Source organism: Lagopus muta, chromosome 11, assembly GCF_023343835.1.
Source record: "Lagopus muta isolate bLagMut1 chromosome 11, bLagMut1 primary, whole genome shotgun sequence".
Classification (NCBI taxonomy): Eukaryota; Metazoa; Chordata; class Aves; order Galliformes; family Phasianidae; genus Lagopus; species Lagopus muta.
The window spans coordinates 10960096-10972848 of NC_064443.1; the positions used below are offsets into that span (position 1 = coordinate 10960096).

General features: G+C 46.4%; 1 protein-coding gene across 7 annotated transcripts in view; it reads right to left on the reverse strand.

Annotated features, from left to right (window-relative positions):
* The window catches only part of GRIP2 (glutamate receptor interacting protein 2), a 218533-nt gene that overhangs the window by 3468 nt on the left and 202312 nt on the right, over positions 1 to 12753 (reverse strand). For all 7 annotated transcript variants that reach the window (XM_048957647.1, XM_048957643.1, XM_048957645.1 and 4 more), the window contains exons 18-23: positions 10580 to 10719; positions 9431 to 9607; positions 7642 to 7795; positions 4830 to 4950; positions 2315 to 2551; positions 1179 to 1325 (exon numbers count right to left, since the gene is read on the reverse strand). In XM_048957647.1, coding sequence (XP_048813604.1) covers positions 1179 to 1325; positions 2315 to 2551; positions 4830 to 4950; positions 7642 to 7795; positions 9431 to 9607; positions 10580 to 10719 — 976 coding nt within the window. The remainder of the gene's footprint in view (positions 1 to 1178; positions 1326 to 2314; positions 2552 to 4829; positions 4951 to 7641; positions 7796 to 9430; positions 9608 to 10579; positions 10720 to 12753) is intronic.

Here is a 12753-nt window from a genome sequence, read left to right on the forward strand (position 1 = left end):
CTGCTGCACACGTCAACCCAATGGCAATTGCCTTGTCCTCTTGTAGGTAGAAGCTGTGTGGCACAGCATGTAGGAAGGAGGGGGTCTCAGAAGTCTCTGCTCCGCTGTGTTTCAGGCACACCTCCCAGAGCACTTGGCACTTGCAAAGACCAACACTTCCAACATTCAACAGAAAGGCAGCCTGCAGCCTAATTAGCTTCTTGTTCATTCCTGCACCATCTTTTATTTGAATCCGAGAAGGAATAACTGTATAGCAGCCAACTGGCTAGAGATCATAACAAGCTTAAACAAGGTTCCCCACAGCGCTGCCAGCTCTCCGGTTACCTGATGTACATAATATATTGGCTCTGATCCTGCTGCTAACAGCCACCGCCTAGAAAGTAGCAAAACTAAACATCTTTCTGAGTGCTTCCAAATACGGTCACAATATCTGCATTGCCAAATGGTGGCAATTTTTCCATCAAAGCCACACTTTTCTCAGTCGCTATTTGAGTCGCTCCAAAGCAAAACTTGTTATTTTTCGTCCATATAAAGTTCCTTTCCAAACTCCAGAATGCACCGTGCTCCCATTGTCCCTCTGGCAGGCAGATACACTTAAGTTACTTTTATTTGATCAGAGCTTTTATTCTGTTTCTGCGTCAGTTGCTTCAGATTTAGTGTCTTTCGGAGGAAAATATCCATGAAAAACACTTTGCTTGAGAGATGGTTGTTTCTTAGAAAACTTTTAGTTGTCAAAGGCATGCACAGAACTTCATGAACACTGCTTAACTCCACAGGGGATTCACAAGAACACAGATTGGTCCACACGGTCTAGTTTGTCCAAAAATCACCCTCTTTCAGGATAGGAAAAGGATTGAGGGCGAAGAGGGAAAGCGACACGGCTTTTTGGTTGTTTTGGTTGTGAGCTGCCCAAGCTCAGAAAGACAGCGCTGGGACAGCTCTGTGTGGAGGTGCTCCCTGGGCTGGGTGTCAGCTAGGGGAACCAGCTCTGCTACCTAGAGATTTCTTATACAAAACACAGGTCTCATTGAGAGTTAGGTGGAAGGTGCTCACCTAGTTGGCTAACTATTACCTTTCATTAAAGTTAGTGCTGTCATGGATGGGTCTCACTTCTCTCTTCCTCTCAGCCACTCATTCACTCCGTCCCAGCCTCCAGAACTGCATTTTGCATTTATTACCTGAAGCACTCTGTCATATGGCTTGAGGCCACACTGATCTGCTGGCCCATCCGGACGGACCATATTTACATAGACACCTTTTTCTAGCAGGCCATCTGACACACTGAATCCAAAGTCTTCGCTCTCTGGGTCTTTGCGAAGTGTCATCTGGAGGGGCAGAAGCAGAAAGCACACGTTGGACTGCTGCAGAGGCAGCACAAATATCTATACTGCTTAATACTATTCATTAGTTCTGGCTTACTGAGGACAAGAGCCAGGTAATCTAACTCTCTTCCCTAGATCATAATCACACTTTGGTCTCTAAAGGAGATGCGTGCTGCTAGAAGTGTATCTTGGCACAAGGCAATATCAGGAGCCAGTGGAGGACAAGCAATATCAGGAACAGCTGTTTCCCTCCACCACAGTCCCCCCTTTCCTTCTGTGAACTGGGAGTGCATCTCTACCATCCGGCTCTGACTGCATCAGGGTGCTGGTGGCTGGGGAAGCCCCACGGCTGCATGATCCATGGGCAGGACAGTGCCCAGGGGTGATGCCCCAACCTCACCTCCAAACACCTCCAGCACCAGATACTCCAGCAGAAAGAACTCTCACCCTATAACACACCTACTTACTCAGCTCTCCTCCATCAGGAAAGAAGGAGTTTTGTTTAAAGTTGCATTTGCCATACCCTGAAGGACAAAAGCAGATCATACAAGAAGTTGTTTTTCCCAACTGCCCTAACTGCATGTTTCACTGTAAAATCACTAGGAAAGAAAAAGGAATTGGTTTTTGAAACCTCTCCAGCTCCCTTCCCTGCCTGCATTCTGCATCAACAGCTTCTACAGTTAATTACTCCTCCTAATTACCATTGCCTTGCACCACACTTAAACTGGCTGCAATCACCCTCATACTGAATTCAAACAAGTATCCTGTCACTCAGGTCCTACCATTTGCACCCCATTTAGGAGAGGCTGGGAATGAAGAGGAAGGGGACAGAAAATAAATGATTTCTCAGAAAAAAAGCAGCTTACTGAATGGTCTGTGCCACTGGCAAAGGGTCAACAGGGAGCATTTTCTATGGGGCTGCAACACATCCATCAGCTTTTCCCATCGCGGTACCACTGTGCCAAAGCAAACCAACCCTTGGCAACACAGACCTTGTGAAACTCGAGGGGGGTAGGGGACATGATCTCCTGCATCTCCTTCTCCATCTTCTTCATGTCCAGGTTCCTCTCATTCTTCTTGGCAGGGGAGCTGCTGCTCTCAGTCTGTCCGTTGTCACAGCCGGAGTTTGCCTTCCTCAATGGGCTCAGCCCCGATGGGTTGACAGAGTCCAGGAGCAGCTTGTTGCCCTCCAGGCCCAGGTTGTGCACGCTCCCTGTCATGATGGATGCCTGCGGGACAAGGGCACAGAGTCACTCCGCTGAGGTGGCAGCAGACAGACAACACAGGAATAAAAACGGCAGAGAGGACAACAAGGGAATCGAGGCAAATGAACGTGCTGACCTCAGGGGAGCTCCCACAGGAACTGGTGGATCTCCAGCCTACCTCTGCGGGCTGCAGCCCGTCATCAGCACAGCGCAGTGCTGGCAACGGCCCCAGGAAGGCAGCACCACTGCTGAGGCCAAGTCAGCAGAGAAATTATCATTTTATCTGTCAGTAAATGGGAGCCTTCAATGAGTCAAACTGAGTTAAAAAAATATGAAATTAAGTAGTTTTTAAGCCTGGTCATCCTTGATAGCATCCATTAAACGATGCCCCTAAGTAGATTCTACTCCATTTGGCAATGCGTTTCGCTAATGAAATTACATTGATCAAAGCTAATGAAGGAGTAAAGAATCCAGTCTGTGGAACCTCAACCGGTTCCAGAGTCTATTTAAACAGCATAATGAAAACCATCATTATGAAGTTCAGGCTCCAAACATCTGCAGTCCTATTAAATGTCAAAAGGCAGCGGAAAGAAAAGGAAAGGCAGGGAGCAGACAGCAAAATTCAGCAGTGTTAACCATGGCAAGTCAAAGAGCAATTTCTCCTGCACACAGGGGAAATATCACCTGACTAAATATCTAATCAAGGCCTCTGGTTCTTTTCTGCAAGCTGAAACAATATAGGTAAATAAAGCAGATTCTGGTGGCAGTGATGAAAATGCCAGCACTATCTATGTTATCCCAAATGGAGATGGAAAAATATGGAAATCCTTTGAGCGTGTAGCAGGTTTTTGAGTGTTGTCCAAACTCAAGGTGATTAATTTTTGAGAGAAGACTCCTCAAATATGCTAGGAAACTCACAAGCTAAAAAGATTTCCATATTTTATCCATCACTTTAGGATAACATGGGTAGTGCTAGAGGTTGCCTGCATTTTGCAAAATTTCTTTAAATTCTTTTTAAAAGCATTGCTCCAAATGTATCAGCTCCAAAGCCTTTAAGCAGCATGACTCAAAAGCCCACACATCCCTGCAAAAGGAATGGACAGAAAGATTATTTTCTCTGTCGTGGCATTTCATAGTAGCCAAACAAATCCCTTCTTTTGCATTAAGATCCGCCATTATGCAGAAGAAAATCATCTGTGCATCATTTCAGAGTGGTACTTTTTCTTAAATAGCCACTGACAGTAATGGGAATTTTACACCCTCTGTTGAGGAAACAAGCACATTGGCCAGACATGCCCAGAAAACCATTTCCAACCCAGATCCAGTGTTACTGGACTGGAGTAGTGTGACAGCTGGCATCTCTCCAGGCACCTTATCAGGCACTGCATGGGGATGCCATTCCTGCACAATCTGCTGGAACAGCAAACCCATTTCCAGACTCCTCCCTTCTCCTCCAACCCTGGGGTACTACTTTAGCTACAGCCCCATCTTTGGGGCAATGGAGGACCCAGCCCCACAAGCCTTCCCCAGACCTCCCGCATGCAGGAGGCATAAGGAGGGAGCAGCTCGTGGGGTTGCACTGCTGGGTTCCATCCCACCGGGCAGATTTGCTGCCCACTGCTCTGCAGTCTCAAGGGAGGCCTTTATTTGCATCCCACAGCTTAGTAATGCAGGCTCCCCATCCAATAACCGGACACAATAACACGACCTCCAAAGCATTTTGGATAAAGAAAAGAGAAAGTGGTTCGTGAAGAGAGGAAACACCTTTATTTCTGCAGGAAGCAATTACTTTCTCAGATTTTTCCAGGGGAAGGCTGGCTGAAAAGCTTCCAATTACCCATTTTACTGAAACAGTTTCCGGCTAAGTGACAGCTGAATGCAAGATGCATGTTGTTCCTGTCTGTACTTAAAGCAAGTTTTGGTCCCAGTGGGTTTTTGGGAGGCTCATTTTGCTTGGCCTCTAAGTGCTTGTGACAGACAGTATCTCCCCATGTAAGGACTTATCATTTGATAGGGGAGCTTTGCCAACAGTCAGGTGAAGATTGTTGGCCAGCAGCAATTTGCAAAAAGAGCACAAAGTTACTGGTTGGTAATTTCTCGGCTCTGGGGGAAAGAACGTGCAAGCAACTGCCTGATGAGGGGTGGGTACCCATCACACATCCCTGAAATGCCACAACTCGAACCCTTCTTCACACCACTAACAGCACAGCGGTGCTGTGAGCAATCAACACATCTGGGAAAACTGCTTAGCATTCAAGTCAAGAGCAGAACAGATCAGCAGCAAATTCCGAAAGTGATTTACCTCAATCTCCCTCAAAAGTTCAGACTGGCCGCATGTTTCCAAATCCTCCAAAGCTTCTCCAAAAACACGCCAAAAACTATCCTCGTGAGTGGTCTCAAGGCCATTTTGGCGGTTGGGGTATCTGTTGTAACGTAGGAACCAAACATTGTCAGCACTCTTCTGCAGCAGGATGAAAGCCGCGAGGCTACAGCAAGTGTCTCACCAGTAAAAGCAGAGACTTGAAGAGTCTTCATATACAAAAGCAAACAATATGAACTTTTCAGACAAGAGTCCGAACACGAGACCTCCATGCATTTACTAACGGGGCAAGCGTCCTTCAAAGGAAGAATTAAGTTGGTGTAGTGATGTCAAAGTTCAAAGGGTAAATTAAAAAGTGCCTGTAGGAAGATTGTAGGTTTAGGAAGACGTTTTGGTGAAATAGAGAAGTGAAAGAAAAAAGGATGCGTTATGGGTAAACCAGGAGCCTCAGAGACTGTTAGTACAAAGGCTGATGGGATAGAGCTCAGATCTGAGACACAGAACACCTGAGAAGAGAGAGAAAAACACAGAGGGTAACAGACATGGTGAGAAAATGGTAAATACATTAGGTCTCTATGAGAGTAAATAATGCAAAGATGTATATAAAAATGATTGCCCTAGGCTGGACAAGTAAACGTACACTACAGCCAGCAATATCGACAGTGTCAGCATATAACCCATACAAACCAAGTTGCATTTTGCTTTCGGATGGCCAAGGAAGTAAGTTTTTATATTCAAGAAGTCTCTCTGTGCTCCATTTACATTATGTCGTTTACATTGTGTACAGGCTCTCTCCAGTTCTCTGGCTACAGAGAAAGGGAGTACTGATAACCTCTCTCTAGTTTGTGCAAACATGGTAATGTGAACAACATCATCAGCACTCATTTTAACAGAAGCCTCTTGAAGGCAACTTCAAGAGCTACAACAAGGTCACAATACGCTCACTATGTGTCATGGGAGGAGGGTAACATTAAAGCAGCCTTAATGCATCTTCCATGCATCCATTTAGGAGCTGCACAAAGATCCACCTGTGCAACATCTGGCAGCAGCCTGCACAGCTCAATGGTCATCAGTGACACAGGTGGGAAGGGATACTTCTCCACCAGAGCCACTTAGCAAAGCCAAAACATTGTACCTGAGTACAAATCAAAGAGAGGTTGGCTTCAGTTATATGTAATAACTCTTTGGGCTATCAATAGCACACCTTTTCCAGATCTGTATTAATAGCAAAGTCTTTAACATGTGCTTTGCTTTTCATCCGTTGGTTTAAAGGAGAGCTTGTAGCAGGCATAACCTCAAACGTGCACACTTTTGGTCCTTGTGGGATCGTGGCCTGCCTGCAGAGTGGTATCTGACATGGCTTAATCTAAATTATTTTAAATTCACCCCCTACCTCTTTTAAAGCAGCAGCTTTTAACACCAGGCAGAGAGGTCAAAAAAACACCCAGCAAGACTTCATAAAAACAAACCAAAATTCCCCCCTGAGAAGGAGTTTTCAATTCTTTTCCCTTACTCATTTCCTTCCTCTGCTCCAGGTTTCCTAAGAGGCAAAAGTCCCTTCCAGTTACGGATTTCTTGCCTCTCAGATACAACAAACACCCAGGACTTGGATGAATCAGCCCTCACACCACTGGGTCAGCAGGTTTTTCCAGGCTAAGGGCAGCCAGGGTTAGAGAGGTTTTGTTTTTCTCCCTTATGAAAAGGGCTCGGCAGCACGAACTGTTTCACTTGCACTTTGACATCAGGGCTCGGAGCCCTCTTTAGGGACACACAGGGTTTCGAGGGCTCAGATTTGCTAACTTCAGCTGCCAGTGGCCTCGCTGGGAAGGCCACGAGAGAGCAGCGACCTCTGTGAGCCGGCTCTCGCTGAGAGGCAAAACAAGAACAAAGTCTCAGCCACTGCCAGCCTTCCTGCCAGCTTGATCATCTTTAAATAGGTGGAAATGGCCATGAGATGTTCTAAGGGTTTTGTCTGGACAAACAAAAATTAAGGGAAAATAATTACAAAAGAAAAGAACTGACAGCAACAACACGACACACACAACTATGGGGACTCTGAAGGATGTGAAGGGGAGGGTTAAGTTACGGGGCAACGGGGCTTTTCTGCTGTGCATGATTCAGAGAAGGGCTGGGGCAGATTCAGCAGGATTTTCACCCCAAAAGAGGCGGCACCTGCAATCTGCTCTGTGTGCCTGGGAGTTGTTGTGGGATTTTTCTTCCACTCTGGCTGAGCTGGGGGGATTAACTTGGCTATGTTCATGCAGCGTGGTTTTGTCTGTGTGTTGGAAGGGCCAAAGTGTGGTGGAGAGAGACATCCAGCCACACCTTTAGGACATTTTATCTCAGATATACAACCTCACACTAGTCCTCCAAGAGCTTTTTTTGGCCTTTTTGGCTTTGTGGCATCAAAAAAGCTTGTGTTGAGAAGCTGCATCCTCATTCAAAAGTCTCTGGCCAACACAAGAGGGAACAGCCCTGGCTGTGCCCATTTGTAACACCTGAGCTAAGAAAGTACTGCAGCCTCTGGTATGAGATGTGCTAAGAACCTGTGGTCCTTGCAGCTGAGACTGTCCTAATTCCAGACATGTGTCACCAGCCCATGGCAGAGATGCCACAGAGCATCTCTGTGGAGGTCGTTTGACAGAGCAGATCACTACTCCACACCCACCCCACAGATGCCTGATGCCACGATGGGGCACTGCTGACCTCTGGCTAACCCACTCCATCACAATCAGTGCCCTCTCATCCCCACATCTGCAGAAGGGCCTCCCTACCTCCTCCCACCCCTCCGCACCTGCTGGGCTTGTCCCAGTCATCTTCACTGAAGCTCCCATCCATGAAGGGGTAGCTTTTCCTGGGGTCCGCAGGAGGGGTGCTGCTCTTTTGCCTGCTGTGTCTCCATTCATGTGGATGAAGGGCAATGCCTGCAGCCTGAGGTATGTACGTACCTAGGCAAGGCAAGAGGCAGGGGAAAAAAGGGGTAACATCTGGTTAGAAAACCCAAAAGGAGTAAATGCCAAGAGAGCTTCCATCCCCAAACCGCAAACTTGAAGCAATTTAGGTTACATACTGCTTTCATTTCAGTCTTTCAAAAGGAGATATTCTTCCCATATCTTCTTACTCTAACCAGAGCAGCTTCTCAGGATCAAATGGGTCCATTAAGAAGAAACTGGACAAGTTTAGCTAAGTTTGCCCCCAAGGACTTTCCCATACTGTGGGATGTCTTGTTCCAGAGATGTAAAACCAACCCTACCAAATCACAAGATCTCCAGGTCTCACGAGGAGCTGTCTGGACAGAAACCCTTCAAAACAGAGCATTCCTCAGCAATGTCGGTGCCAGCTGCCATGGAAATCAATCTCCCAAGTCCCCTGTCCACCTCCTCCTGCCCACTGAACGCTTCAGAGAAATCCCCACAGCCTTTCCAAGAAACATCGTTCACTTCCATCGTCCCTGTGCCAAGCGAACAGGAAGATGTAACAGAGAAACACATAATTAAGGGAGACTTGACCTCCCGCATGGCTAAGAGCATGGAAATACCCAAAGACATTGCCAGAACTTCCTTTCAAAATGCCAAAGCCTGTTATTTCATTTAGCTGAGAGTTTCCTCTGTGTGTTTTTAAAGGTTAAACTGCTCTGGAGAGAGCAAAGTGCTCGCCAATGTTTTATACCAGGCAGGAGCATTTGCTGCTTGCTATAGCACAGGAACAAGGTCCCTGGGTGCAGGACCCTGCAGCGGACTGGGCACAGAGATGTATGCACAGAGGTGGCCCTTGGGTGCCAGCACTTTCACCTCCTCCTTAAGGAGACAAGGCCTGGATCCCTGGGATTCAGAGCCACCTGGTGGCACGTTCCTGCCAAGCCCAGCACAACTCCCTGCTCAACCTGAGCAGCGTTTTGCGGAGGTGCTTTAGGGTTTGTTTTCCTTCAACACAGGCTAATACTAGCTTACATCACTAAATCTGAACTGGATTGTTCTCTAGCACATTCCTCCAAGTGAAAATTTATTCCCATGATGGAGCATCCTCCATCCCAATTGCATACGTCTGCCAGAAACCACAGCTGAATAGATCTGGCTTCCAAGACATCCGATCACTCACCGGGGAGTCAGAGATGCTGTCTCATAGTATTACCTTAATTATTTTATTAAGTGAGTGCTTCTAGTCACAAGACATTCTTGTGGATTTTAAGACATCCTGTAGAGGATTAATACAATCTACATGGCCTCTCTGGGGAACTAAAAGTGAGCTACAGGCCAAATACTTTGTAAGACATATGGACAGCGAATACTTATCTGATTATGTGAATTGTAAAATGTTTCAATGGCTTTGAAACTGCTGTGAATGGTATGATGCTATCTATGTAAGCCAGAAGAAACAATGCCAATAAAAACCTAAAATGGATGTATCAACTCAGAGTACCACATGAATGCATTTTAAAATACATTTTGTTCCTTGCTGAAAGGGAGAAGCTGTGCTAGCACAGTCAGACCACAGCCTTTGGCTTACATTCAGTCTCCAGGCAGACTTGGAAGCTCTATCTGTCTTTGCCTTGGCCCACAGACCCGTGAGAAAAGTCATCTTACCTTGGCTTCCATACCCAGCATCAATGCCGGAGCCATCCCAGGACTCCATAGCACTGTCTACACTAGGAATAGTGGTAGAGTACATCTCAGACAGCTTGCTTGTTTTCTGGGAGTCCGTCAGTTCATCTTCGGGGTCACTCACTTCATTTATACTCCCAGACTTCTTGGGATAGGATTCTGAAACCAGAATAAGACACTTTAGAAGGCACAAGAACAAGACTCAGGGAAAGCCTTATGTTGCTGTGGGAGCAAGCTCAGGTACTCCAAGGCTCTTGAAGAACCTCTTCAGCTCTTCAAAGGTAACTGAGAAAGGCCTGTGCCAAACTTTCTATTCTAAGCAGTTTCCATTTTTCAAAGTTTCAGTGAGATTTCCACAACAACACAACTTGGTACCAAACTATGGAGCTGAATTTTTAACCCCTCATCAAGACTGAACAATTTTGTACCAATTCAGGGCTGATCACCATCCAAAGAGCCTCCCACACAATCTCAAGACAACAGTGGAATTCCTGGGCCTTGTACTTTGAGACTGAATTTTCCTTTGATTACTGATGAGAAAATGGAAAGCTGAATGGCGATGATGAAGCTCTTCCCTTTCGTTATTGTAGTAATAACAGGCCCTTATTATCACTAGACCAAGTTCCCTTCCAGGTAAAAGCTATACAGGGAATGGTTTCTCAGCACAAGCATTCTTGTACTGAACATTATAAAGTCCTCATTGATTAAATATCCTGTCAGCTATCCACACCCTGGATCTCCAACTCATAGAACTTAGCTGGGATAAAAATGCTCACTGATAGCCTGCATTTGTCAATGAGGACAGATTATTTTACCACTATTCTAAAAGTCCCTATTTTCCAACCATTCAGAAGATTGCTCATCATGATTAACTGGCAATTACCTTGAAATTTCAATTACACCTGCTTCAATTCTCAGAACGATTAACGAGTCTCCAACTGGCACTTGCCTGTCAATTAATTCAGCAAGTGACTGTGACAGTTCTAAGTGTCAGAAGTGGAAAAAAGAGTATTTCATAGCAAGGATCAAGACACCTGGCTTCAAGGAATGAGATGGGGTTTCTTGAAAAGACCCTTCTGTGTGTAGGGTCTCTTGCAGACTCCCACCCCAAAGCAGGCTCCCCCAACTCACTCTCCATCTGTTTCTTGATCTTCAGCGTTACTGTCTCCCCTGCCATCTGCAGCAGGTGGATTGCTTCACTCAGTGGCTTGCCCTTGAGGCTCACATTATTGATTGCAAGTATTCGGTCACCGATGTGGATGGCTCCGGTTCTGGAGAGGAGAGGTGCTGTTAGGGACTTCATAGAGGCAATCCTCCTCAGGCCATTAAGCTGCTGCTTCAAGCAATAGCAAATTAGCTCTCAACACTTTAAACATGTCTAGGTTTCCTCTTGGCATGCTGTATAATCCTGTTCATCAACACTACCGAGAATTTGGCTTACGCCAGCTTTCGCCTGTATGTACATACGTACAGGTACATGAACGTATGCCCACTTCAGTTTCTAGGACTCTTGGGAGATGGACATCAAACCAGACTACATTTTAAACTCTTTAAAGTCATGGTGGGGGTGTACATGCATTGCCAGTGGAGCAGTGTCTACAGGTGGAACTGATGAGCAGGTTTCACAGGATGGACAGAAGACAAAGCTAAACTAACAAACCAACAAAAGACCCAGCTTAACACACACAGATTGTGTGGGCATAGACGAGCTGAGCAAGTTGCAAATCAGTTTATGATATCTTTTAAGTTCCCTCCAATGCTCCCTAATGCTGGCACGCAAGAGCAGCAATCCTTTCCTCCAGCACTGCTGCGATGTTCAGCTATCAGAGACCTTGCGTGATCAAGCCAGGAGATGCAAATCTGGACAGTCATATCTTTTTGCCCATGGCAACGTGCTTCTTTCCAAGGCTGTGTCCAGTCCAAATTGGACTGCTGCTCCTGCAGAAGTGGGATCTCATACACTGTCAAGACAGCAGGCAAAACAACTCCTTGTGTTTCCCCCTAGCATGCAACTTCAGAGGCATGCTGCTGCAAAATATCTACTACAAAACATCTTGGATGTGGTTTAGTGGGGAATATTGATGGTAGGTGGACTAGATGATCTTTTCAAACCTTAATCATTCCATGCTCGTATGATTTCACAGCACATAAATTAAACCAGGAAACCACACAACAACCAGGCAGGACTGCTCGCTCTGCTGCTGCTGAGATATTCAGATTGTCAAAATGGTCCTGCACAGCCACTAGATGTCCGTATTGTCCCATCCTAATCAGCCCAAAAAAGCCCTCGGGGAAAACTAAAGTACTCCAAGTATAGATCACACTGCAAACGGAGTATTTGTAGTTTCACCTACATAGTCAAAACCAAACCGAGCTGAACTGCTAGCACTTTAATACGACCCTTCCTGGCTGCAATGCCTTTGATTTGAGCCTCTGCCAGAGCGCTGAGCCAGGGCTGATCTCTCATGAACACTTCTCCCCACTGCCAGCCCCTGGACGCCACCACTGCTCTGCAGGAGAACACAGAAAATATCAAAGAGATGGGGAAAAAAGTAAATCAATCCTCTCCACTGTCCACTGCATGCAAGTGGCAGGGATTTACCTTGGGCATGGGCAGAGTCCACACCCCTTCTCAACACGTGCTGGTGCTGAGTACTCCTGGACAAAACCCTCCTGCAGCCTCCTCCTATGTCTGTTTGACCAGGTGGCGTCAGAAGAAGACTGCCAAGCTCTTGAAATCCTTCAAAATATCAGTGACTACTGAAAAATCACTTTTGGAGAACTATTAAACCTCAACCAAAAATGAACAGTATTGGCCCCTTCCCCACATAGGACAAAAACAAGTCCCATGTCCAAGGGCAAAGTCACCCACAGGCACTGAAGGAAGGGAAACAGAGAAGCCATCACTTGACATCAACCCAACAGCCTGTGCTGCCTTTCTAGGTTTCTATAGGATGGGACACGTACAAGGAGAAAAATGCTGAAGGTCAAGATAAAATCCAAGTCATCTGCATCTGAAGCCTTTTCAGCTAAGACAGCTTGTCACTGCTGTGACAGACATGTGACAGGTCCTAGAGGACACCCTGCCTTCCCCAGCAAAGAGCTGCAGTGCAGATTATTCCCCTGTGCCTCCCCAGGAATGCAGCCCCATCCCCATTACCAGATGCCAGGATCCGGCGCACCCCACACCAGTGCTGCTGAAACACATGCTGTACTCCAGAAAAAGGCAGGCACAGCTTTAACTCCTGTCCTTCAGAAACCCATCACACCCTTCAGAGCCCAGCTAAGAGTGCCTCTGGCACGGA